Raw genomic sequence first — 27,284 nt, 5'->3', positions numbered from 1 at the left:
TTCCCTAGGTTTCTGTGAATGTCTATTGAGATAAATGTTATTTTATTTCCCATCAGAATGGAATATAGGAACCTTCTCCTTGGCTTCCTACTCTGCTGCATTTTGCTTGCAACCAGTTATTCATATATGATATTAGAGGAAAAGAAGGACACGAACAAGAGTGCGGTACATACTAGCAAAATCAAGTTCCCGGATCTCCCACCTATCTCTATAGTAGGTCAGTAAAAAACTCTAACTCAAGTTTATCTCTATACAGTAGGACTACCCTGGGGATTGGTTCCTGCCCCCCCCCCCCCGTCCTCAGATACTGAATTTGACCCAACTCCGGGAGGCAGTGGAAGACAGGAGGGCCTGGCGTGCTCTGGTCCATGGGATCACGAAGAGTCGGACACGACTAAACGACTAAACAACAACAACAGCGGTGTTTCTGGGAATACATATAAAATTGGTTTTTTGGAGTTTTTCTTTTAATATTTTCAGAACAGTGAATATTTTCAGTGAAACTGCGGATATGGGGGGGGATTGTCCCACTGTATTGTAAACTGTAAGATCCTGCTTATAGGACAAGGGGTATCTCTTTCTCTCTCCATACTCTCTTCCTTAAAAGTCAAGAATGAGGAATATTTTCCTACTGAGGCTGTGGGTAATCTGTTAGGGTATAATACTAGAAATGGCGAGATCTTGAACTAAGACTGAGCACTGCTGTCCCTTTTATTTCTGTCTGAATGCCCCATTTTAGTCATGCACCATGTATGCCTATTTATGTATGTGCATAGAAATGAAGACACCATTCAGTAGGCAAGGAAGTATGTTTGAAGGAAAGTTATGGAGAAGATAAATGAGGAATGACTGGAGTATGAAGTTGGAAAAGGCTGGAAAAAGATACTTCACTGTCAGCATTGATAAACAGTCATGAAGATTACACAGAAATGATCATTCAGACTTCCAGTTGTAATGGAGTTGAAGCAGTATGGGATATGTAATTTGAGAAATGTAAGATGGAGTCAGACAGGTTCTGTGTGAAGATAATTTGAGAAACATTGGAATGTGTTTTTCTAAGTGCTATGAGAGTATTTTTCTGAAGACTGGTACAGCGTGGTTCAAGATACAGCTGAAGGTCGGACAAGGAGCCCATGGAAGATTCAACATTCCAAGATAATTGGAGAAGAGATAAAACACCTGGATTTTCATGGGAATTGAGAGAGGAGGAATGTTATAGCCCCTCAAGGCTAATTGGTTAACAGCCATGAAGTGTCAAGAAGAAGGGAGGCATTAGAGAATGTAGAAAATGGACGATGGGTTATGTGGAAGAAGTTCAGAAGTTCTATTCCATGATGATGGAAGAGAAAAATAACTTGATGGTTTGAGTATGTGGCTTGAAGGAGAAAGAAGTAAGTGGAGAGAAAGAAGGAGGTGGGGCTAGCCCAGCTTAATAGGGTTTATTATTCTATGGAGATTAGTTATTTTATTTAACTGTAATGATTTTTGAATATGTTCTTACGCTAAAGTTTGAGCAATATAAACGGATTCTAGGAAACTCTATTTTTCTAATAAAATTAATTATAAAAATCCTTACAAAGGACTGGTCTCTTGAACAGCAGGGTCTGGCTAAATACAGTGGTGCCTCGCTTAACGAGCGCACCGTTTAACGAAGAATCCGTATAGCGATCCCTTTTTGGGGATCGCTATACGGATCAGCCCCAATCGCCACACTCGCTTTGCGACGATTGGGGCCTCCAGCGGCCATTTTGGAGCCGCCGAACAGCTGATCGGTGGCTCCAAAATGGCCGCCGGATGACCCGAAATGGCCCCTATCAGTGTTTTCGCGCCCTCCCCTTGCTTACGGAGGTCGCGAAAACGCTGCGGGGGGGCATTTCGGGCCATCTGCGGCCATTTTGGAGCCCCCGCAGCATTTTCGCGACCTCCGTAAGCAAGGGGAGGGCGCGAAAACACTGATAGGGGCCATTTCGGGTCATCCGGCGGCCATTTTGGAGCCGCCAATCAGCTGATCGGCAGCTCCAAAATGGCCGCCGGAGCGAAAACATCGCTGGAGGGGTAAGTTTCCACGCTTATTGGAACGCATTAAACTAAGTTTAATGCGTTCCAATAGGTTTTGCTTACCCGCACAGCGATGTTTTCGTATAGCGATGTTTTCGTATAGCGAAGGTTAATCCAGAACGGATTAACCTCGCTATACGGGGCACCACTGTACAAGGAGTGGAGAGGGCCACAAACTAGCTATCTAGAGTCCTGCCTAACTGAGCTATTGTGAATTCTAAGGAATCACAAAGCCCATGTGTCAGTACTTGCAAACTACTGGGTAAAAGTAAAGTGTTCTTTTAAGGTCAGAGTTGTTCAAGGGGCTTACGCTACGCACTGCTGAGGTCTTGGGACTTGCCTCAGCACAAAGGTAGGTATCCAAGAGGAGGTCAAACCTCTACACAAAATCTTGTGAATTCTATTTTATTTAGAATAACAAAATAACACTTAATTGTCATTGCATGTGCAATCAAATCACCAGAGTGCTATCTCCTCTGGATACAGGGATAAGATTCTTGTCCAAGAGTCAATGATTAACTGCTAGTTGGAGATTGCTCTAAGTGCTGTGCCCAAGGTTTGTTACATGTTTCCTAACAAAGTTTGCCTATAACTTTCATCTCAGAAGGGATTGATCAATAATATATGTCCACTGTTTGGTGAACAACAGTTCTTTTCTACACCTCAACTAAGGACATTGTTATTTACCACAATTCAGTGCTTTTGTGACAGTACATTGCAATTTGGGCTAGGCTGAAACTATCAGCCCTTATTCTGCTAAATTGTGTACCCCAATCTAGCAGGAAACCATCACTTTGATTTAAGACTGAATCAAACCAATGTACCGTCTGCACAGTTCCTCCATGGGGCCCCTTCTTTCCCACTTTTTTTAGGGCAGCTGGTTGTCTTAAAGGCAGCAAGGAAGGAGAGTACATAAGGGAACTGTTTGAGGAACAGTATGAGAATTCGGCCACTGTTTCAATCTGTGCCCTATTAAACTATGTCTCTTTCTATACCTCGTCTCTTCTTCTACACACTGTTTAAAAATAGGGATACTGTTCCCTTGGTAGCAACCTGCCAAGTTAAGAACTTGGGTGCTCTGAACAAAAGAAATCATGGAGTGTGCTGATTATAGTGGTTTTTAGTTCACTGGAGACTTATCTGGGGCCACTCCTCATGCTTTTATAGATGAGAGAATTGTCACCTGTTGTGTTTCTGCATGCATCAGAACTGGTTGTGTTTATGTGGGTAGAGAAGCAAAGAGAGAGCCCCATCTCCATATTTTCTGTAATGTTTAATTAAATCTAATACAATACCTACACAGTAGTGTGCAATGCTGCACAGAAATTATAAAGCTCTAACACTTTTTTTAAAAAAAAGATTAAATCAGAAGCATATCTGTGACTTTCCTTGCTTGTTTGTTTGTTTTTCTCTAAAGAGTTAACCAAAACATCCATGAAGCTAAGTAGGAAAGAAGCAGAGAGAAATAAATCTATGAAGGTAAGTGATTGTTCTCAAAATGCCAGCAAGGTTAAAGTAATTTTGGTCCTCAGCAATGATAAACTATAGGGCTTCTAGTGTTTCCCTGTTGTTCTCAATGCATATGCTGGTAAATTATATTAGTTTTACATTAGTTTAACTGGTTCGATATTCCCAAAGAAATCTGGGAATAGTAAGATTAGTGAGGGTGATGTGACTTCTCCTTTGGGAGCCCCTACTTACCTTTTCATTAGAGTTCCCAACAATACTTTGGGAAATGGCATTAATTTTTGAAGTGTATTTAATAGTGGAAAAAATCCTGTTGCTCAGCACAGTAAATCATACTAGAGCAGACCAGTTGAATCAATGGAGATTGGGTGAGTCAACTGCTTGTAAGCAGTTGAATTCCATTCATTGAAATGGCCCTTACTCTGACTGATTTCCTTTAGCACAGTGAGTCAGACTTATAGACAGGTTGACTCACAAAATCACAATTGATTCCATGGGCCTACTCTAGTGCAATTCAGTGCATTAAGCAACAGGATTGTGGCTAATATTTTAACTTTCTCAAGCTGTTTCCATGACAGAGAAGCAAAATGCCTCAGACAGCAGAAGAAATTCCACATCAAGGAGAAGGCTGTTGCTCTGAAACTGATTGTCTGAGGTGACTCTCTTGTTTTTACAGATCACAGTTATGAACTGCAATCCTAGCAACAAGAGCACTCAAAAGTACACTAGAGGAAGAAGCAAGCATACGTTTGCTACCTTGCTCTTTTTGGCATTTCATTATTAATTCTCCAAATCTTTGTTGCATTCCTCACTCATAAAGTCTTAAAGAAAAGCTATCAAACATATCCTTGCAAAGGGACTGGGGACTGGAGGGACAAAAGCACTAAGTAGAAGTTCTGGGTTCAGTGTAAGTCTTCTCTGCTCTTTGAGATGCTTAAAAATATACTGCAACTTAGGCCTAGAGTCTGTAAAATTAGAGTCAAATCTCATTCACCTTATCAGTAAAGGCCTTTGAAGAGAATCTTCTGACAGCTGGCATTACAGATATTGGAAGGTCCCATTACACCAAAAAACAACACTAATTTTTAAGAATATATTAAATAAAACATAACTTTTACCCTGAAAGTAGTGACTTCCAGAGTAGGCATCCTTCAGTCTCAAGAGACTATAGTAACATGCTCTGAATAGAGGTCTCGGAACAGTGTCTAGTATGGCTGAGAAGGCCAATTCCCCTTTAAAAACATTTTTTGTAACAAGACCTGTCAGCAAGGCCCTATTCAGTTCCTTATTTTGGAACTAGAAGTTACCTGTAAAATTCTTCTTTCTGTGGAGATCCTTTTGCAGCTTGTTGGACTGACCTGAGGTATTACAATTAATGACATGGGCCAGATATAGAGATTAGAGATGTCCTATAATTAGAGCTGAAACCCCATTAATAGCCTAGAGAGGTGATATTGAGATGATCTTTCCCATATTTGTGAAATCAGAAGTATCAAGGAATCTCATTTAGGTATGGAGATGAGGTTCGTGATTCGACACTCAGATGCTCATTTCTTCCCATCTTTGGTATGTGTGTCTCAACCTGGAAACAACTTCAGCATGGATACATTGGAATGTTAGCCAGTTAATTATTTCTGCGTAAATAAGTCAGAACTGGCTAATAGCAATATTAAGGGATATTAATATTGGTTGTTGTGGGGTTTTCGGGCTCTTTGGCCGTGTTCTGAAGGTTGTTCTTCCTAAAGTTTCACCAGTCTCTGTGGCCGGCATCTTCAGAGGACAGAGTGCTGTCCTCTGAAGATGCCGGCCACAGAGACTGGCGAAACATTAGGAAGAACAACCTTCAGAACACGGCCAAAGAGCCCAAAAAACCCACAACAACCCTTAGATCCCGGCTGTGAAAGCCTTTGCGAATACAATATTAATATTGTTGAATATTCAAGGACTTGGAGTTGTCAACAGTGCAGAGCCAGTCTTATTTCTAAATGTGTAATGTTTAAAAATTATTATGAATATTTTATTTTATAGTTTTTAATCAAAAGGTTTTATCTGTATATATTATATTCTTTTTTTCTATACTGTTTAAGCCACTCTAGGCATGTTTTTTGACTGAAGGATATAACACCTCTCCCTGGCTCATTTTATGCTGGGGAAAAGGAATAAAGGAATAAATAAATAAATTCTCCCAAATTGCTTGAAAGATCTTGGAAAAGGACTTTTGAAGAGCGAAGGGGGCGTGACTGAGACAGTGGTAGTCACTTTCAGATTACACACATGTTAAGATTTACAAAACTAATCACAGCGCATCCCTGTGTGTTCATCTGTAACATCTGTTCTTTGCTGAGTGCTAAACAAAGACATTCCTTTTCTTGCAGACTTTTACTATTTTAGGGTATAGATTTTACAGTTTGAATTTGTTTGTAGAGTGGTGAAATGATATTGTTTCTAGCCGTTATATTGTATTGCTTGTGCTGATTGTGGTTTCTAGTATTTTTATATTGTATTTTACTTTGCACACTTTTGTCATGTAATCTGCTCAGTGAACAACAAATTGAAAACAAATCTGCACAGATACAGAGCCATAACACAACCTGCTTCCCCCCTCCTCTCATATACAGTATATCCAACTTCCATTCTCTCTCTTTTATTGTCTTTCCAAGGATAAAATGGTGGCAGTAGCGATGCAATTCATGTTAGTTGTGATTTATGATGCTCCCTGGGAAGCACAAACATTGCGATGTAAGAAACTGAAAAGGGACAAGAAACTATTCAGTCTCCATCTGATCCAAGGAGATATCGCTAATGCTCATTATAGTTAGGGACAGGTGAATCACTTCACTTCTAGTCCTTATCAGCTTGCATGCTGATGTCATTCTTTCCAATTACCCCATTAAACTGCCTTTAAAAAAACACAGAGAAATTCACATTTATCAAATGTAGCTTTCTCTAATATATGCATCCTTTTATGCACAAAAACTATGTTTTCAAAAATGATGGTGGCAGTCTTGGTCCATGAGAACGAAACAACATTAATAGATGTATTCTTCCTTTTTTTAGGACTAGTTGCAATTTCACATTAGTATGAAAGCTTTTGATAAGAATAATAACCTTAGAACTTCAGAGGCAGAAGGGACCCTATGTATCATCAGTTTCAACCCCTTTCAAGGAGCCATATTGGGGAATCTAACTCCCAGCCTCATATGTCTAATGAGGCTGTTATTGTCATTGTTAGTTGCTACATGCAAACAAGTAGCCTTCAACTTACGGTGACCCTTTGAATGAGATATCTCCAAGATGTTCTGTCCTCAGTAACCATGCTGAGCTCTTGAAAACCCCTGCCTGTGGCTTCCTTTAGGGAATCAATCCATCTTATATTTGGTCTTCTCTTTTCCTGCTGCCTTCAGCCTTTTCCAGAATTATTATAATGAGGCTTGGTGATTAAAAACTAGGAGTGGAAATGAACATGAATCACACCAAACGGCTGAACCAGTTCACGCGCATCTCTATGAAGGAGGAAGATGAAGCATGGAAATCTTTAAAAATGGCTAGATGTTGCATCTATGTTTAAACACAGACTTCACCATGTGTGTATTTAAACACAGATGCAAGATTAAAAATTCATGCCTGCTGAACCACCATTGAGTGTAGAGACATCATATTGCACCTAGCAGAAATAACAAAGCTGTCTGAAACTCAGATCATAATGGGGAATATCAGTAACTAGTATGACTACTGAATTACCCATTCAAGTATAGCTCATGGGCAACTTCAAGATTACTGCTCTTCCTTTGACATTTCCTTTCCCCCTCTAAAGCAGGCTTCAACTGGACAGCCCTTCAAATAGAGTAGAAATGGTCAGTTTTGGTTGTGTTGAGGACCCTTATTCAAATTGATTAATAGTTTGGGGACCACAGTCTCAAAGGAGTGTGGCTGAAGTGGGTAGGGGGAAGGGCCAAAGTACCTAACTGTCTTTATGGGGGGGGGGAATTGTCTTTTTCAAATATTACTAAAATATTCAATTATTTTAACAACTTCCGGTGAGTGTGGCTGGCAAAAGCAGGAAGATTCTGATTGTGAGGATCGAACCTGCGGCAGTTTCAGGTTAAGTCAGCTAAGAGATTTTTCAGCTGACTCAAAGTCATCTCTAGGAGAGGAGGAACCTGGAGTGGAGCCCAATGCTGACTCCAAAGTGACCTTGGGGTGGGGGGAATAAAATCTGTGAATAGAAGAAAGGGAGTTGAAAAACAGACTTGCCAGGTCTCAGTGGAGGACATGCAAAGCAGCCACAACGCTGAACCAGCGGTTTTCTATGGAAACCAAGCCAAGCCATCCACTTTATTTTTAAAAGAGGAAATGGGTGTGTGAATGCAAAACATACTGTGAGTAAGGACCTTTTCAACGGACTATTAAATAACTATTAATTAACTAATGAAGAGAACTGGAGGGGGTTTGGAAGATTACAAAGAACAGAGCAGGGTGAGAAGCAAAATGAGGATTTGTCAGATCAGAGTGAGTCCTTTAAAAGAGAAAATAACAAAATACCTTAGGATAATGTAATGGGAGTTGATGATTGAAAACACCAAATTAAGAGCTAGAAAAGATTACAAAAAGAAAAAATAAAAGACCACAAGAAGGAAGGCGGAAGACTGGCTGGAACTCAAGGAAAAACAACCTGGAGCAGAACTGAGGAAACTGAGACACAGGTGGATATCTTTTAAAGGGCAGAAAGTGGTAAAGGAAACACTAAGTATTGATGTTAGGCATCCTTCAGTCTCGAAAGACTATGGTAGCGTGCTCTGTATGGAGGGCTTGGAACAGCGCCTAGTGTGGCTGAGAAGGCCAATTCGAGAGTGACAGTCCCTTCCACACTGAAGACAAATCCAGTCTGTCCCCTGTCCGGCTCCCTGGTTTTGCTGCTTTTGTGACTTCCTCTTTGCCTCGGCCTGCTGGGCAAGGGTCTCTTCAAATTGGGAGAGGCCGTGATGCACCGCCTGCCTCCAGGCTGAACGCTCAGATGTCAGGTTTTCCCATCTGTTGAGATCTATTCCTAAGGCCTTCAGATCTCGCTTGCAGATGTCCTTGTATCGCAGTTGTGGTCTCCCTCTGGGGCGCTTTCCCTGCACTAATTCTCCATAGAGGAGATCCTTTGGAATCCGACCATCAGCCATTCTCACGACGTGCCCGAGCCAACGTAGACGTCGCTGTTTCAGTAATGTGTTCATGCTGAAAATTCCAGCTCGTTCTAGGACTACTCTGTTTGGAACTTTGTCCTGCCAGGTGATGCCAAAAATCCGTCGGAGGCAACGCATATGGAAGGTGTTCAGCTTCCTCTCCTGCCGTGCACAAAGAGTCCATGACTCACTGCAGTACAGGAGTGTGCTTAGAACACAGGCTCTATAAACCTGGATCTTCGTATGTGTCGTCAGCTTCTTATTGAGCCATACTCTCTTTGTGAGTCTAGAGAACATGGTGGCTGCTTTGCCAATGCGTTTATCCAGCTCGACATCTAGAGAGAGGGTGTCAGAGATGGTTGAGCCGAGGTACACAAAGTCATGAACAACCTCCAATTCTTGTGTGGAGATGGTAATAGAGGGAGGTGAGTCCACGCCCTGGCCCATGACTTGTGTTTTCTTCAGGCTGATTGTTAGTCCAAAGTCTTGGCAGGCCTTCCTGAAACGATTCATGAGTTGTTGGAGGTCTTCAGCAGAGTGGGCAACAATGGCTGCATCATCTGCGAAGAGGAAGTCCCGCATGCATTTCAGTTGGACTTTGGTCTTCGCTCTCAATCTAGAGAGATTAAAGAGCTTTCCGTCTGATCTAGTCCGGAGATAGACGCCCTCGGTTGCGGATCCAAAGGCATGCTTCAGCATGACAGCAAAAAAGATCCCAAAAAGTGTTGGTGCGAGGACACAGCCCTGTTTCACTCCGCTTTGGATGTCAAAGGGGTCTGATGTTGAGCCGTCAAAAACTACAGTGCCTTTCATTCCCTCATGGAAGGATCTGATGATGTTAAGGAGACGAGGTGGACATCCAATCTTGGGAAGTATTTTAAAAAGGCCATCCCTGCTAACCAGATCAAATGCTTTTGTAAGGTCTATGAAGGCCACTAAGAGTGGCTGTTGTTGTTCCCTACATTTCTCCTGCAGCTGTCGGAGGGAGAATACCATGTCAGTGGTGGATCTGTTAGCTCGAAAGCCGCACTGTGATTCTGGATAGACTCTATCTGCAAGCACCTGGAGCCTCTTCAGCACAACACGGGCAAGCAGCTTCCCTACCACACTAAGAAGAGAGATGCCCCGGTAGTTATTGCAGTCACCCCTGTCTCCTTTGTTCTTGTACAATGTGATAATGTTTGCATCCTTCATGTCCTGTGGGACTCCACCTTCCCTCCAGCAGAGACAGAAGACCTCGTACAGTTCGGAGGTGATGATCTCCTTACAGCATTTCAGCACTTCAGCGGGGATGTTATCCTTTCCAGGTGCCTTGCCGGAGGCGAGGGAGTCCAAGGCTGCTTTTATTTCTGCTAGGGTTGGTTCACTGTCCAGCTCTTCCAAGATAGGCAGGCACTCAATGTTATTTAAAGCTTCTTCGGTTACTACATTCTCTCTGGAATACAGCTCAGAGTAGTGCTGTACCCAGCGTTCCATCTGCTGTGCTCGGTCCTGGATGAGCACACCTGTAGCAGACTTCAGGGGAGCAGATTTCTTCTGTACTGGACCTAAGGCCTGCTTGATACCGTCATACATTCCTTTGATGTTACCTGTGTCCGCTGCTAACTGTATCTGAGAGCAGAGCTGGAGCCAATAATTGTTGGAGCATCTCCTGGCAGCCTGTTGGACTTGACTGCGAGCAGCTCGAAGAGCTTGCAAGTTGTACTCACTAGGACAGGCTTTGTATGCTGCTAGAGCTCTTCTCTTATCCTCGATGGCTGGCATTAACTCCTCTGAATGGGCTTCGAACCAGTCAGCCATCTTTTTGGTCTTCTTGCCAAAGGTGGACAGGGCGGTGTTATAGACAGTGTTCTTGAAGTGTTCCCATCGTTCAGGTGCATTTGCATTAGCCGGACCTGGAAGGACTTCCTCAAGTGCTTGGGCAAATTCCTTCACTTTTCTTTGATCACAAGTCTTGATGATGTCAATGCGTGGTCTTCCTTCCTTTTTCGTGTGATATACTCTCTTTGTTCGTAGTTTTACTCTACTACACACCAGGGAGTGATCAGTATCACAATCAGCACTCTGGTAACTGCGTGTGATCGTAATACTAGGAAGGCTGGAACGTCTAGTGAGGATTAGATCGAGCTGATGCCAATGCTTGGATCTTGGATGCCTCCAGGAAACTCTGTGTTGCAGCTTCGTGTTAAAGAATGTGTTGCTGACACAGAGACCATAATAGCAGCAAAACTCCAGCAAGCGTTGGCCATTTTCATTCATCTTTCCAATGCCGAAATGGCCTAGACAAGTGGGCCAAGAATTATGATCAGCACCCACTCTAGCGTTAAAGTCTCCAAGAATGAACAGTGCCTCTCTTTCAGGGACTTTTTGGATAGTAGCTGCCAGATCGTCATAGAATTTGTCTTTCACTTCTGGAGTGGATGACAGTGTTGGTGCATATGCGCTAATGAGGGTTACTGGTCCTGCTGATGAGTGGAGCTGCAGAGACAGGATTCTTTCACTCCCCACAGTAGGTGGAACAATGCATCTCAGGAGAGTATTTCTGACTGCAAAGCCAACACCATATTCCCTGGTCTCATTCGATGGTTTTCCCTGCCAGAAGAATGAGAAGTTTTTTTCTTTGACAGATCCTGAGTCTGGCAGTCTTGTCTCTTGTAAGGCAACAATGTCCATCTGCAGTCTACTCAGTTCCATGTCAATGACAGCTGTCTTGCGCACATCGTCTATTTCTTGCAGGTCGTTAGGAAAGCCGTAGTCAGGAAGGCCAGGGGTCATTGTCCGTACATTCCAGGTGCCCAGCTTAAGGGCAGAAATTTTCTTACGATTGTTGCATGGTGCACGGTTATCGATCTGCTTGTCGGGTTTGACCCTAAACCCCACGCACCCCGTGAAGTTAACAGACCGTGGCGAGGTAGCACCTTACTGGCTGGGGGCTGCCCAGCTTAAGGCGGGCGGTATCTACCTAGTGAGGTGCAATGACCTCTCCCACCGTCAGAAGTAGCCCCTGGCGTCCTGCTCCACGCCAATTGAGCAAAGACTTATAACCGGTAACTGCTACTTCCCGTGTTGTTTCGACGCTGTATGCGAAGCTGGAGTGTCCTCTCCAGAGCACGAAGCCTGGGTAAAATAATATGGAGGATAGGCTGTTACCCAAGCAGCAAATCCCCCCTCTCCACGTCACTGAAATGGTCCAGTGGAGAGGCAAGAGCCAATACAACTGGTTCCAGCAACGTCGCAGGAGTTGGCAGAGTGACACAAAGTGCCTCCGGGACTCCGGCTCCGGATTTTGCCTCGAGGTTATCTCCTGAAGCCTTTTCCATAAGTGGATATAGCCACAAGGCAGTGGAGGTTTAAATTTGGAGTTTTCCTTCTCCTAGATGGGCTGCCTTCCAGGGCTGACGAGCCCCACCTACCCGGCCTGATCTCTAATGGTGTGGAAGTATGATCTGACCTTTAAAAGTATACTCCCCCAGGTGTACGAGATGTTAGTTGGTTTTCCTACTTACAAAATTTGGATAAAAAGTAGGATTAGAGACTTTCACATGCCATTAGACACACTATCCTGCACATCCTCCTTTAGAGCTGAGGCTCTGCCTTTGCTCAGGTGATTTCTATTTACCAAATTAGGATTGGAGATAGAGTTAGAGTATTTGAGAATATCGCGCGCCATTAGGCGCGCGGTCCAGCCACTTCCCAGTTTAAAAAAAAGCAGGCCCTCCCTCTTGGCCCAGGGAGAAAACAGCAACTCCCCCCCCAACAGACAAAGGCTTCAGCACAACACCCATAGAAACGCACCTGGGCTTCGTCCAGGCCTAAACCTCCTAAGGGAATGGAGGAAGGGTCCAGCCACTTCCCAGTTTAAAAAAAAGCAGGCCCTCCCTCTTGGCCCAGGGAGAAAACAGCAACTCCCCCCCCCCCAACAGACAAAGGCTTCAGCACAACACCCATAGAAACGCACCTGGGCTTCGTCCAGGCCTAAACCTCCTAAGGGAATGGAGGCAGGGTCCAGCCACTTCCCAGTTTAAAAAAAAGCAGGCCCTCCCTCTTGGCCCAGGGAGAAAACAGCAACTCCCCCCCCAACAGACAAAGGCTTCAGCACAACACCCATAGAAACGCACCTGGGCTTCGTCCAGGCCTAAACCTCCTAAGGGAATGGAGGAAGGGTCCAGCCACTTCCCAGTTTAAAAAAAAGCAGGCCCTCCCTCTTGGCCCAGGGAGAAAACAGCAACTCCCCCCCCCCAACAGACAAAGGCTTCAGCACAACACCCATAGAAACGCACCTGGGCTTCGTCCAGGCCTAAACCTCCTAAGGGAATGGAGGCAGGGTCCAGCCACTTCCCAGTTTAAAAAAAAAGCAGGCCCTCCCTCTTGGCCCAGGGAGAAAACAGCAACTCCCCCCCCAACAGACAAAGGCTTCAGCACAACACCCATAGAAACGCACCTGGGCTTCGTCCAGGCCTAAACCTCCTAAGGGAATGGAGGCAGGGTCCAGCCACTTCCCAGTTTAAAAAAAAAAAGCAGGCCCTCCCTCTTGGCCCAGGGAGAAAACAGCAACTCCCCCCCCAACAGACAAAGGCTTCAGCACAACACCCATAGAAACGCACCTGGGCTTCGTCCAGGCCTAAACCTCCTAAGGGAATGGAGGCAGGGTCCAGCCACTTCCCAGTTTAAAAAAAAGCAGGCCCTCCCTCTTGGCCCAGGGAGAAAACAGCAACTCCCCCCCCAACAGACAAAGGCTTCAGCACAACACCCATAGAAACGCACCTGGGCTTCGTCCAGGCCTAAACCTCCTAAGGGAATGGAGGCAGGGTCCAGCCACTTCCCAGTTTAAAAAAAAAGCAGGCCCTCCCTCTTGGCCCAGGGAGAAAACAGCAACTCCCCCCCCAACAGACAAAGGCTTCAGCACAACACCCATAGAAACGCACCTGGGCTTCGTCCAGGCCTAAACCTCCTAAGGGAATGGAGGCAGGGTCCAGCCACTTCCCAGTTTAAAAAAAAGCAGGCCCTCCCTCTTGGCCCAGGGAGAAAACAGCAACTCCCCCCCCCACAGACAAAGGCTTCAGCACAACACCCATAGAAACGCACCTGGGCTTCGTCCAGGCCTAAACCTCCTAAGGGAATGGAGGCAGGGTCCAGCCACTTCCCAGTTTAAAAAAAGCAGGCCCTCCCTCTTGGCCCAGGGAGAAAACAGCAACTCCCCCCCCCAACAGACAAAGGCTTCAGCACAACACCCATAGAAACGCACCTGGGCTTCGTCCAGGCCTAAACCTCCTAAGGGAATGGAGGCAGGGTCCAGCCACTTCCCAGTTTAAAAAAAAGCAGGCCCTCCCTCTTGGCCCAGGGAGAAAACAGCAACTCCCCCCCCAACAGACAAAGGCTTCAGCACAACACCCATAGAAACGCACCTGGGCTTCGTCCAGGCCTAAACCTCCTAAGGGAATGGAGGCAGGGTCCAGCCACTTCCCAGTTTAAAAAAAAGCAGGCCCTCCCTCTTGGCCCAGGGAGAAAACAGCAACTCCCCCCCCAACAGACAAAGGCTTCAGCACAACACCCATAGAAACGCACCTGGGCTTCGTCCAGGCCTAAACCTCCTAAGGGAATGGAGGCAGGGTCCAGCCACTTCCCAGTTTAAAAAAAAGCAGGCCCTCCCTCTTGGCCCAGGGAGAAAACAGCAACTCCCCCCCCAACAGACAAAGGCTTCAGCACAACACCCATAGAAACGCACCTGGGCTTCGTCCAGGCCTAAACCTCCTAAGGGAATGGAGGCAGGGTCCAGCCACTTCCCAGTTTAAAAAAAAAAGCAGGCCCTCCCTCTTGGCCCAGGGAGAAAACAGCAACTCCCCCCCCCCAACAGACAAAGGCTTCAGCACAACACCCATAGAAACGCACCTGGGCTTCGTCCAGGCCTAAACCTCCTAAGGGAATGGAGGCAGGGTCCAGCCACTTCCCAGTTTAAAAAAAAGCAGGCCCTCCCTCTTGGCCCAGGGAGAAAACAGCAACTCCCCCCCCAACAGACAAAGGCTTCAGCACAACACCCATAGAAACGCACCTGGGCTTCGTCCAGGCCTAAACCTCCTAAGGGAATGGAGGCAGGGTCCAGCCACTTCCCAGTTTAAAAAAAAGCAGGCCCTCCCTCTTGGCCCAGGGAGAAAACAGCAACTCCCCCCCCAACAGACAAAGGCTTCAGCACAACACCCATAGAAACGCACCTGGGCTTCGTCCAGGCCTAAACCTCCTAAGGGAATGGAGGCAGGGTCCAGCCACTTCCCAGTTTAAAAAAAAAGCAGGCCCTCCCTCTTGGCCCAGGGAGAAAACAGCAACTCCCCCCCCAACAGACAAAGGCTTCAGCACAACACCCATAGAAACGCACCTGGGCTTCGTCCAGGCCTAAACCTCCTAAGGGAATGGAGGCAGGGTCCAGCCACTTCCCAGTTAAAAAAAAGCAGGCCCTCCCTCTTGGCCCAGGGAGAAAACAGCAACTCCCCCCCCCAACAGACAAAGGCTTCAGCACAACACCCATAGAAACGCACCTGGGCTTCGTCCAGGCCTAAACCTCCTAAGGGAATGGAGGCAGGGTCCAGCCACTTCCCAGTTTAAAAAAAAGCAGGCCCTCCCTCTTGGCCCAGGGAGAAAACAGCAACTCCCCCCCCAACAGACAAAGGCTTCAGCACAACACCCATAGAAACGCACCTGGGCTTCGTCCAGGCCTAAACCTCCTAAGGGAATGGAGGCAGGGTCCAGCCACTTCCCAGTTTAAAAAAAAACAGGCCCTCCCTCTTGGCCCAGGGAGAAAACAGCAACTCCCCCCCCAACAGACAAAGGCTTCAGCACAACACCCATAGAAACGCACCTGGGCTTCGTCCAGGCCTAAACCTCCTAAGGGAATGGAGGCAGGGTCCAGCCACTTCCCAGTTTAAAAAAAAAGCAGGCCCTCCCTCTTGGCCCAGGGAGAAAACAGCAACTCCCCCCCCCAACAGACAAAGGCTTCAGCACAACACCCATAGAAACGCACCTGGGCTTCGTCCAGGCCTAAACCTCCTAAGGGAATGGAGGCAGGGTCCAGCCACTTCCCAGTTAAAAAAAAAGCAGGCCCTCCCTCTTGGCCCAGGGAGAAAACAGCAACTCCCCCCCCAACAGACAAAGGCTTCAGCACAACACCCATAGAAACGCACCTGGGCTTCGTCCAGGCCTAAACCTCCTAAGGGAAGAGCTAGAAAAGATTACAAAAAGTAATTGATAGCATATAAAAAATTAGATTAGAAAAGTTAAGAATGCAGAAAGAAAAGGATAAGCAAAAGCCAATGCAGGCAAGAAAATTTTCTATAGATTTACAAACAACCCCCCTTCTGTTCAAGTGTAAAGGCTTTTGTTAGAGTTTAAAAGTATGGAAAATAAGATTTTAGAACAAATGAATGAAATCTAAGAAGAAATGAGAGAGATAAAACATCAAATTAAAGCTGATATAGATCAGTTAAAAAGCTCTATATCTCAAATGAAACAAGAAGTAAAAACAGTAAAAGAAGATCTGACTGAAACCCAAGGAAAGATTAGAATTGGAGCTGCTAAAAGAAAAGGAAAAGGTAGAACAGAGAGAAAGCAAAGAGTCAATTGTTGGATTAGAAATGAGACAGAGAGTAAAATGCATAAAAATTAGAGATCTCCCAGAAGAGGGACAACAGGAAGACTTGTATAAAATTTTAATTCCAGCTCTGGCTAAATGTATTAGGGTAAAAATCAAAGACCTCCAATGGAAAATAGATAAAATTTCAGTATATTTTTCACCAGAGTTCCATTTCTTGTGAATTGAAAGAAACCAAATAATCTGCTTATAAGAAACCCATATTAGACAACGGGATGTAAAATATCTAAAGAATGGGAAAATAAGGAAATGCTATATTTCAGCCTTCTCAAAAAAAAGGAGAGATGGGTAGTTATCTATGTACCAGAACACTGTCTACTAAAAGAAATATTATATGATGAGGAAGGAAGATATATAGGAGTAGAAATTCAAATACAAGGAAAAAAATAAATGTAATTTCAATATATGCACCAAGGAAAAGCAAATTTATTTCAAAAATTAGCACAAACATTAATAGAATTAGAAAGAGATGAATTGATTATAGCAGGGGATATGAATGGAATAATAAATCCTAACGCTGATCGGAAATCAGAAAATGAAATAAAAGAGAATCAGGGGAAACTACCAAAAGGTTTTTTTGACATGTTGGATGTTTTCACATTAGAGGACATTTGGAGAATAAAACATGGGGATACCAAAGAATATACTTTTTATTCAGGTAGACATAAATTATTATCAAAAATTGATCTGATTCTAACAAATAAAACATTCCTTAAGTGGATCCAAGAAGTAAAAATCCTACCAAAACCATTAGATTAGAATTAGATTAAATGTACCAATATCGACAATGGAAGTACAAGAGGCAATTTAAAAAAAACTAAAACAGGAAACAACACCACGCCCAGATGGCTTTTCCACATTATATTATAAAAAATTATCAGAGAAATTGATGCCTCCATTAAAAGAAACAATAAACCAGATTTTACTGGAAGGATACTCAGAAACATGGAGAGAAGTCAACATCATAATTATCCCCATAGAAAATAGAGATCCAAAGGATCCAAAAAATTATAGACCTATACTGTATAACTGTTAAATGTAGATTACAAAATATTTGCTCAAATATTAGCAGAGAGATTCAAGAGGGTATTAAAGGCTGGATTGGGGAAGATCAAACAGGATTCTTACCACAAAGACATATGAGACAAAGTGTAAGATTGGTAATAGATGTGTTGGAATTCTATGAACAACATCTGGAGAAGTTAGGAATGTTTTTCTAGATGTGGGAAAAGCATTTGATAATATTAATTGGGAATTTATGTTTGAAGTTCTAGACACAAGAAAAGTAGGAGATAACTTTTTAATGGATAAAAAGCATATACAGTGGTGCCCCACATAGTGACGATAATCCGTTCCTGATAAATCGTTGCTATCCGGAAACGTCGCTATACGGGGAAAAAAACCCATAGGAACGCATTAAACTCTATTTAATGCATTCCTATGGGGACAAAACTCACCGCTAAGCAGTAATCCTCAATCCGGCCGCCTTTTTCGCCACCTCGGTAAGTGAGGAATTGGCGCGAAAACGCTGTGGGCGGCCATTTTCTTCTTCCGGCAGCCATTTTGGAACCATCGATCAGCTGTTTGAAAACATTGCAATGCAAAGATCGGTAAGCAAAATGCTTACCAATCATCGCAATGCGATATTTTCCCTATTCAAACATCGCAATGCGATCAGTTTTTCGATCGCAAAATCCGCATCGCTATGCAGATTCGTCGTTAAACAGTGTGCTCATTATGCGAGGCACCACTGTATAGCAAACAAAATGCAAGAATAATATAATACTGTATATACTCGAGTATGCCTAGTTTTTCAGCACAATTTTTTTGCTGAAAAAAGCACCCCCTCAGCTTATACTCGAGTCAGTGTCAAAATTACATGTTCTCCCCTTCAGTGCGGGTGTTCTCTGGACTCCCCTGCTCATCTACAGGTGCCTGCAGCCTCTGTGGGTGGTCCGATGACCCGGGTTAAGTACACTGCATTTCCACTTCCAGGACACTCCCATCCTCCTCCTTCTGCATATTCTATGTACCCACCTTCCTCCTCCCACCTTCCTCCTCCATCCTCCATCTCCCTCCATCTTGTTGCACAGCAATAGAGCAGTAGATAAGTGCAGCATCCGGTATGAGTCCTCCCTCCGCAGGCATAGAAGTGTGACTCAAGTCAATAAGTTTTCCTCTCTTTTTTGGTGGTGGTAAAATTGGGTGCCTTAGCTTATATTCGGGTCAGCTTATACTCAAGTATATACGGTAAATGGAGAGAAAACTGATCAATGTCAGATTTCTAAAGGAACACACCAAGGATGTCCACTGTCACCCCTGTTGTTCATAACAACTTTGGAGGTACTACTAAGGAAAATAAGAAAAGAGAAACAAGTTAAAGGTTTAAAAATTGAAAAGCAACACTTTAAAGTAAGAGCCTTCATGAATGATACGGTAATCTTTCTGGAAGACCCACCATGTAGTATTATAAAACTTAAAGAAAAAAATCAGTGACTTTGGAGAATGAGCAAGTTTAATTATAAATGAAGGAAAAACTAAGATACTGACAAAAATATGACAGGAAAAGAAGAGAAAGAATTAGAAATTAAGACAGGTTATAAAGTAGTGAATAAAGTAAGATACCTGGGTATAACAATAACTAAAAAAGACAAAGGACTTATTTGAACGAAATTTTGAGAAGAAAGGGAAAGAAATTAAGAAAAATTTAGAAAGATGGAAAACTCATTGATGGGCAGAATAGCAATTATCAAAATGATTTCGTATTCCTATTTCAGAATATCCCAATAATAATAAATAACAAACCATTTCATTTGTGGAGAAAACAATTCTCAAATTTTATTTGGCAGGGAAGAAAACCAAGAATAAAATTGAAATACTTGCAAGATGACAAGAAGAAAGGAGGATGGGGTCTCCCAAACCTCCAATTATTTTATGAGGAGGCAGCACTACAATGGTTAAGAGAGTGGATAAGACTGGAGGATGAAAAAAATATTAATACTAGAAAGCAAAGATTTAAAATATGGAATTCATGCATACTTATGGTATGGAAAAAAAGAAAGTGAACAAAGCTTTTGATAATAATATAAGAAAAGCATTAAGACTATGGGAAAAATATAAAGGGAATTTTTATCATGGGATTCCAATGTAGATGTCTCCCCATGAAGCTCTCTCAAAGGAAATTGACATAAAGAATGATAAATGGTTAAAATATAAATATCACTCATAGAAAAAGATGATGGACAAGTAAGATTAAAGTTATGTTGGCTATGTGCTAATATTGCGAAAATTATTTACTTATTTTTATAATTTCTTTTTAAAATGCAATAAAAATTAAAAGTTAAAAAATTAATTATTTTTAAATGATATAATTATTTATTTCCTTAAGTAAAGTAAAAAAAGCAAAAATTGCCTGTTCTTTGTTAAAAAATGCAAAATACAAGATTTTAAATAATGAAATCATTGTTTTGGATTCATGAAATATGATTCATCCTTGGAATGTAAAATGCATTATTTCAGGCTAATTGATTTAATTAAAATAGTTCACTAATTTTAAATTTTATTTGTGTATGTATTAGTAATTCAGAATTAAAATTATTGAAGATGATTAATACAGTCAAGGTACAGATTTTTTTAAAAACAGAAAGAAAAGTCCTCTCACCTTTTATGGCTATTTCAAAAACAGCTATTTTCGGGGAAGTCGGTAATTTTGGAGAAGTGGGAAGCAGCTGGGATGTTGGCAAAATTGCCCCACACGCCCTAGAGAGCACAAGGTGTTAAGGGGTGTTGGGGACATGAGGGCTTGGCTGCTACAGGGACATATCTGTGTGTCAGTAGCTGCACTTTGGCCAGCCCTGAAATAGAGACTGTGTTTAAGTACAGTGGTGCCTCGCATTACGACGTTAATTTGTTCCAGTGAAATCGCTGTAGAACAGACATGTCGTAATGCGAAAATAAAAAGCCCATTGAAACGCATTGAAACCCCTTCAATGCGTTCCAATGGGCTGGAAACTCACCGTCCAGCGAAGATCCTCCATAGGGCGGCCATTTTCGGTGCCTGTGCAACGAGGAATCCGTCCCAGAAAACAGTGGAGAGCCATTTTGTTTACCCGGTGGCCATTTTGAAACCACTGATCAGCTGTTCTAAAATTGCGAAGAATCGGTTCCCAAAGCAGGGAACTGATCATCACAAAGTGAAAAAAACCCATTCAGACCATCGTTTTGCAATCACAATTGCAATCGTAAAAAGATCATCGTAATGCGGTTTCATCGTAATGCAGGGCAATCGTAAAGCGAGGCACCACTTAGGGCTGTCCTTTGTCAAGTAAAAGGCAGAGACACCCTACTATTAAAAATGTGTTCTACTGCATTGATACATCTTCTGGATTTGTTAAGCTTTCTTTGTGCTTTGTGTAAAGAAGATTTCTTTATGTGTGCATTTTCTCCTCAGAAAAAAGCCCAGCAGAAAAAGGCTCCCCGACCAAAACCACCACCCCCTCCAAACTGTGTGGCCACTTGGGCAAGCTGCAAGCCATCTTCACGTCCCTGCTGTGATTTCTGTGCTTTCTGTTACTGCCGACTATTTCAGACAGTCTGCTACTGCCGAATGGGAAACCCAAACTGCTAAGCTGGAAGCAAGAATGCCAATGAGACTCTGTCTCTCGTTAGACTCTTTAATATATCTTCTAGGCCTTTTTGTCTCTTGCTTATTATTGCAAAGGAAGCTGAGAAGCTTTGAAACTGGCTAGCTTGCAGGCCTTGGCTTCCCCATAACTGTATATGGGATATGCCTCATGGGGTTAATTCTGTCATAAGCAAGGCATTCGCTGCCATTATGAGCATGACAGGGAAAGGGAAGACGTGAGATGGCAGGCTAACAGCAAGAAGCAGAATTTACATGCAGAGAACCAGGTTGCATTTCAAGAGGGAATTATGTGTCGCTTCAAAAATTTGCATTTTACTATACATTGCAGTTCTGAGTGAAAAACATCAGCCCCTGACTAGCTGCAAAAATGTACTCTGAGGGAAATGCTACAGATACAAAAAAAGATCAATAAAAAGACAAGGAAAATATGGTGCAGGTGAAGATACGTTATTATTCAGTGTTCTATAATTACTTTTTTTATCCATGTTAAAGGATGAAGCAGGAATGGGAAACATTTTTCCGTCCAGGAACCAAATGACTTTTTCATAACTGTGCATATACAGTATATGTGTGTATGTATATATAGATACATATATATACCTCTACCTTACCCCCACCACATTTCTCCCTCTGTTTCCTCCCTTCCTTCTTCTCTCTCCACATCTTCTCTGGCCTATGGAGGAGGAGAAGCAGAGGGAACTGTATTACAGGAAGAAAATGATATTTTCTTCCAACACCAGTTTGCTTCACTTTTATGCTGCATTTCCTCTTACAATGTTCAACACAGCCCTCCCTCTGTGCTGCTCAGATGTTCTGTTGAGATGCAAGAGGAGAAATTAAATGGGTGGAGCTTGGATACAGACCAGCAGGTTTGATGGGATACTATTGCAGGCTGGAGGAGAGGAGAGGAGAGCTGTTTCCCCGAAAATAAGACCTAACCTGAAAATAAGCCCTAGTATGATTTTTCAGGATGCTCGTAATATAAGCCCTACCCCAGAAATAAGCCCCAGTTAAGTGAAACCCTGCCCTCCACCATTGTGCAGCATTGTGCAACAACCAGAAGATATGACTGTAAAATAAAACATCCCCTGAAAATAAACCTTAATGTGTCTTTTTGAGCTGTGCAGCGACATATTGAGCCAAGTCCTAAAGGTTACGCAGTTCCTTCTCATGCCTTCAAGTGTTCAGGAATGACTTTTGAAATGCAGAAACTTTTCTATCCATGTAGACTCCCCACTATACAAGTTAACATTTGAGGGAATAGTAGTAGCTATGCAACTTCCAAGGACTGAGCATAGTTGAAACAATCATGTTGACTGCTCATGTGAGTAGTTCTTGTAGACCACTGGGAAATGCAAGGGACTTCTTCAGCTCTGTAACAGGAGACAAATGGAATATATATTTTATTAAATAAAGCTTAGTGACTGCATGCCAGACTTACCAGTGAAACAGATCGACCAACAAACCTGTGAGCTTTTCTACACACTTTGAGGACAGTGCAGGAAAATATTAGTTTCTAAAAACCTGTGGAGGAACAGAAGACTCCAGAAGAAATACTTCCCTCAAAGAGTCACACTTGAAAAAATTCTCCAAACCTGGAGGATTTTGAACAGCCAAAGGACCTGTGCTAACAATACATAACTGTATAGGAGGACTGGACAATGAATTGAAGACCACTGAGGTGATTTAGATTCTATACAAAGGTGAATTTAAAAAAATGCTTCTATACAAAAGGTGAATTTAAAAAAATGCAAGAAGCTACCAAGAAGTGGAGAAACATTTATTTGCTCAGAAGAAACATTGTAAAAGGGGAATGTGTTTATTGTGGGAAAGGGAATAGCAAAGGGTTGGGTTTGAATAGATGAATATTCAATGAATGAAAAGGAAACTCCAGTATATAAAAAGGAATAGACTAGAAATGTGTAATTGATTAGGAGAGCTGGCCCAAGGCATTTTGCTGCCTCTGATGAAGCAGTTCAATGGCATTCCCATGTAGTGCATAGAACTGAAGGCGAACTAAATTATTTTGGCAACTGAGACGGTAAATTCCTTAAGTACCTCTATTTTTTCCCTGGTAGGAAAAATAATTAATTGGTTCCGTGTTTAGTTATATGACAGTGAGTGAATCAGATCCACTCCTTTCTCACAGAATCACCTCACAGTCACCCTCAAATGCTATAGAGATGGATGAGGAAGCCCGCTGAAGAAGATAAGGCTGTAGTGCCTGTCAAAGGGTGGGAATTCTGAAAATAAGGTGGAAGCACCCTTCATGAGTGGAACCACTCCCATCTATAAAAGGCAGATCCTGAATCTAACCCATTGTGTTGAATCCAGTTTAGCCATTCCAGGTATGGAAAGCTTCCTTTCTCAGAAAGTACCCGAGTCCAATAGAAGTTTCTTTCTTGGAGGAGGGATGGGTGAGGAGATTATCCTCAAGCCAATTCATTTCCTTAGTGCAGCCCCCAACACCCCTTATGCTATTCTGTTCAGTCCTCCAGCCTTCTACAGCAGCTTTTCAAAAGGTACAAGCAGGTTCAGGAAAAAAGAAGTAATATCAAAGCTCACCTTCCTACCCCCTCCTCCTGTATGAGAGGAGTTCAACTAGACACAACTGTGGACCCCCCCCCAAAAAAATTAAATAGTCAGTTGCTATGCTTTCAAGCAAGTTTATGTTCAAAATCCTACGAGGTTGGCTTCAGCAGTATGTGGACAGAGAACTCCCGGAAGTACAAGCTGGATTTCGAAGGGACAGAAGAACTAGAGACCAAATTGCTAACATGCGCTGGATTATGGGGAAAGCCAGAGAGTTCCAGAAAAACATCTACTTCTGCTTCATTGACTGTGCAAAAGCCTTTGACTGTGTGGACCACAGCAAACTATGGCAAGTTCTTAAAGAAATAGGAGTGCCTGATTGCCTTATCTATCTCCTGAGAAACCTGTACACGGGGCAGGAAGCAACAGTTAGAACTGGAGATGGAACAACTGATTGGTTCAAAATTGGGAAAGGAGTATGACAAGGCTGTATATTGTCCCCCTGCTTATTCAACTTATATGCAGAATACATCATGCAAAAGGTAGGACTGGATGAATCCCAAGGCGGAATTAAGATCGCTGGAAGAAATATCATCAATCTCAGATATGCAGATGATACACTCTGATGGCAGACAGTGAAAAGGAACCAAAGAACCTCTTAATGAGGGTAAAAGAGGAGAGCGCAAAAAATGGTCTGAAGCTCAACATAAAAAAAAATGAAGATCATAGCCACTGGTCCCATCACCTCCTGGCAAATAGAAGAAGAAAATATGGAGGCAGTGAGAAATTTTACTTTCTTGGGCTCCATGATCAGTGCAGATGGTGACAGCAGCCACAAAATTAAAAGACACATGCTTCTTGGGAGGAAAGAGGTGACAAACCTAGACAGCCTTTCTGGGAATCATGTGCAAAATTAAGTAAAGAGAATTGTCCTCACACTTTGAGAACAAAGTGGCCTAGAAAATGTAGATATATACTGCTAAGCCAGCCTGGAAACATTTGTTTTCATCCCTTTGGTCTTTTTCTCCCTCTCCCGCACGACCCACAACTCAAGGGCAGCAGTCAAGACGAAGGCCAGATGTGCTTAAGAAAAAGCAAGTGGAGGTCAGGTCTGTTAGCCCAATCCTCTATGAAGTTAGGAAAAAGAGAAAAAACAGGAGAGGGTCTTTAAACAGTGACAGGCGAAGTTTCCATGCACATTCCTCTTCTGCTACTCCTCTATTGGCTGCCATAAATCTTACAAGGTTGGATTCTATTAAAATGCCCATAACTGCTACATTTAATCACGCCTACAGAATTGAGGATCTGTAATTAATTTGCTTAAGAGGAAAAAACCAAAAAGATGAGGTTTCTCATGTTGCAAAGGGGGCCTGATTCAGCCAACGCCATTCAGATTTGATGCTTCCAGCAGTAAAGCAGCTCCAGACTTACGACAACAGAATGTAGATTTTTACTGCAGGATGTTTGCCCTGTTGTCTGAAACATGAAAGTATTGAGAGCTTTAAAAAATAAAAGACTCATTTGACTTCAGTAGTAGAAATTTCTTCACCCATTTTGCCAAACAACAACATTCTTGCCTTTCAAAATAGCTGAGGTTTAAAATAGCAAGGAACCTTGTAATAGGGTTTGTTCAGCAAACTTTATCCAAGTCTAGCTGGGAGGGCTCATCTCCAGATGTTCACTGAAAAGGGTAATAAAATTGCCGCACTAAAATTAGGAATGCATTGGGGCAGCTGGATTAGCAAAGAACAAGACATGAAAAAATATGGGCTTTTATTTTCGGTGTACATTTATGTAGATGATCACAGAGGAATAGAAAGGCAATTGCAAAGAAGTCAACAAGCAGATGTCCGAGCCAGCGGAGCCTAAAGGCAATGCCTTGGGAACTCTTTTATTAACTTAGCATGGGTTACAGTGTATGTTGTGAGAATTCAGATAGGATACTGGTTACCTAATCACCACTACAATTGGCGAGAGAAAGTCTTTGAACTTATGATCTAACTCTAAGGGGAAAGGGCAAAATGAGTAGGTTACTCTGCCCGCTGACAGGAGAGTTTGCTCTCACTGAAACAGATACCAACTAACGGCCTTGAGCAGAAGTTTCCCACACATTTATGCCACAAAGCTGGATGATGTCATCATTCAGTGACAGATTTCTTTTGTTTAATGTAATTAGAACCTTCCTATCTCCACCTCTTTCGAGTTCTCTTTTGCCATTGAGAAGCCTTCCGGAGCCTTAGGATGAGGGGGTGGAAGCCTTAAGTATTGACAAAATTGCCTCTGGATTGCTCTTGGTGGTCTTAATCTGGCAGCAGGACCTCCAGCTATGATATTTTTTTCTATATTAAATGTCCGCATCCCAAGACTCAAGCCCTAGGGAGCCTCAAAACTCAAAAGGGGTGAAAGGAAGCTTTCAATTAATGAAATTTCTCATTATCAGATGATGACATCATCTGGCTTGTGCTGCATAAATTTACGCCACGAGGATTTCTGCTAGAGAGGATGAGAACAAAGGTAGCTGTGACAAGTTCATGCACCATTATCATTCTCAAAAATAACACCTGAAGAAACCCTTGACGTAAAAGGTGTATCTCCTATTTGTCTTTCAGATGAAGGAGAAGTAGATAAATAATATCAGAATGAAGAAATGTTCCTTAAGGTAAAACTCATTCAACTGAGGTACAAACAGGCAGCAGATTTTGTGGGAATATTGCAACTTCATATCATGCCTTTGAGAAGCTTGGGCTGGGAGGGAGCTGCAGTGATTATCAGTCAAATCAGTAACAGCCAACTCAGATTTTTCCCCTGCCTTTTTTCCAGGCAGGGTTCAGTTAATGTTCTGTCAGTCTTAGAGTTATGGAGTCAGAAATGAGGTGTTCTGTCAGCAATAGTCAGTTAGTTATTAATGAAGTAAATTAAGTAAAGCTCAGTAATGTTATGAGTCAACATTTCCACAAAATATGTTTGTTTTTGTATAAGATGAATCGTAATTAAAATGAAACCTTTTATTCTTATTCATAGCAGAGTCTCTGAATGAATGTATTAAAACAAATCTCAGTTGAGGTAAACTAACAAATAAGACATGATCTACTAAGGGAGATTGAAGTGCAATTTGTTCTGTAGGTTTCTGGCCAAACTAATTTATCTGCTCCTTAAGAAGATGATTTTTATTTTAATTAAAGCCACACTCAACAATTTCCTCACACCAACTCTGCCAAACCCCAACAAGTTTTTGGTGTCATGAAAGCAGTAAATGATTAACTCAATTGTGTATTGTTATTTGTAAAAGGACATGATGGATTTTCCACCTCATGTGCCAAAATAACTTGAAGGACTTTTGGTACTCTGTGTCTTAACTTTGATATGTAGTGCCATTATTTGCTACTGTACCGGAAGTAGCAAAATGTATTAGACCAGCCCTGAACCAGGCAAAATGAAAACTTTTAAAGTCCCATTTACTTACCTGGATGAACTTAAAAATGTGTCGTATTCGCTGATGAAATGAATGAAATATATGTGCTTAACTTGGGCTGGATAATGCTCTGTATCAGGACACTGCTGACACTGCAGTAATGGTGTGCCGTATAAGGCTGGTTATAAGGTCTTGAAAGTCCACAGTAGGGTGTAATTATGGCAGTTAAACATGAGATTCCCATGCAGATGAACTGCATGTTCATCTTCAAAACTAAATGCAAGAATTCAGAGTGTTTGCAGGAAACAAATCAGAAAGCGGAATTATAAATCTTTCCACTTAACAATTCTCCTGAATTGT

The 27,284-nt window shown here is 42.6% G+C and overlaps 1 protein-coding gene and 1 long non-coding RNA gene across 6 annotated transcripts in view; both read left to right on the top strand.

Moving 5' to 3' along the window:
• Positions 1-22,079, top strand: part of ASIP (agouti signaling protein) — a 75,923-nt gene extending 53,844 nt beyond the window's left edge. For 4 of the 5 annotated variants that reach the window (XM_072997016.2, XM_072997017.2, XM_072997013.2 and 1 more), the window contains 3 exons: positions 57-217; positions 3,476-3,537; positions 19,185-20,491. In XM_072997016.2, the coding sequence (XP_072853117.1) occupies positions 58-217; positions 3,476-3,537; positions 19,185-19,400 (438 nt within the window). In that variant the 5' untranslated portion in view covers position 57 and the 3' untranslated portion in view covers positions 19,401-20,491. Of the gene's footprint in view, positions 1-56; positions 218-3,475; positions 3,538-19,184; positions 20,492-20,785 lie in introns of those variants that run through there. The other variant, XM_020806507.3, reaches the window with a different exon arrangement.
• LOC144589146 (uncharacterized) lies at positions 3,902-17,319 on the top strand. Its single transcript, XR_013545059.1, has 2 exons — positions 3,902-8,272; positions 15,927-17,319. It is a non-coding gene; the product is annotated as an uncharacterized LOC144589146 (long non-coding RNA).
• Positions 22,080-27,284: the final 5,205 nt, after the last annotated feature.

Source organism: Pogona vitticeps, chromosome 4 (genome assembly GCF_051106095.1).
Source record: "Pogona vitticeps strain Pit_001003342236 chromosome 4, PviZW2.1, whole genome shotgun sequence".
Taxonomy (NCBI): domain Eukaryota; kingdom Metazoa; phylum Chordata; class Lepidosauria; order Squamata; family Agamidae; genus Pogona; species Pogona vitticeps.
Note: the sequence above shows the minus strand (reverse complement) of the source record. Positions and strands in the feature narration are given on the sequence as shown.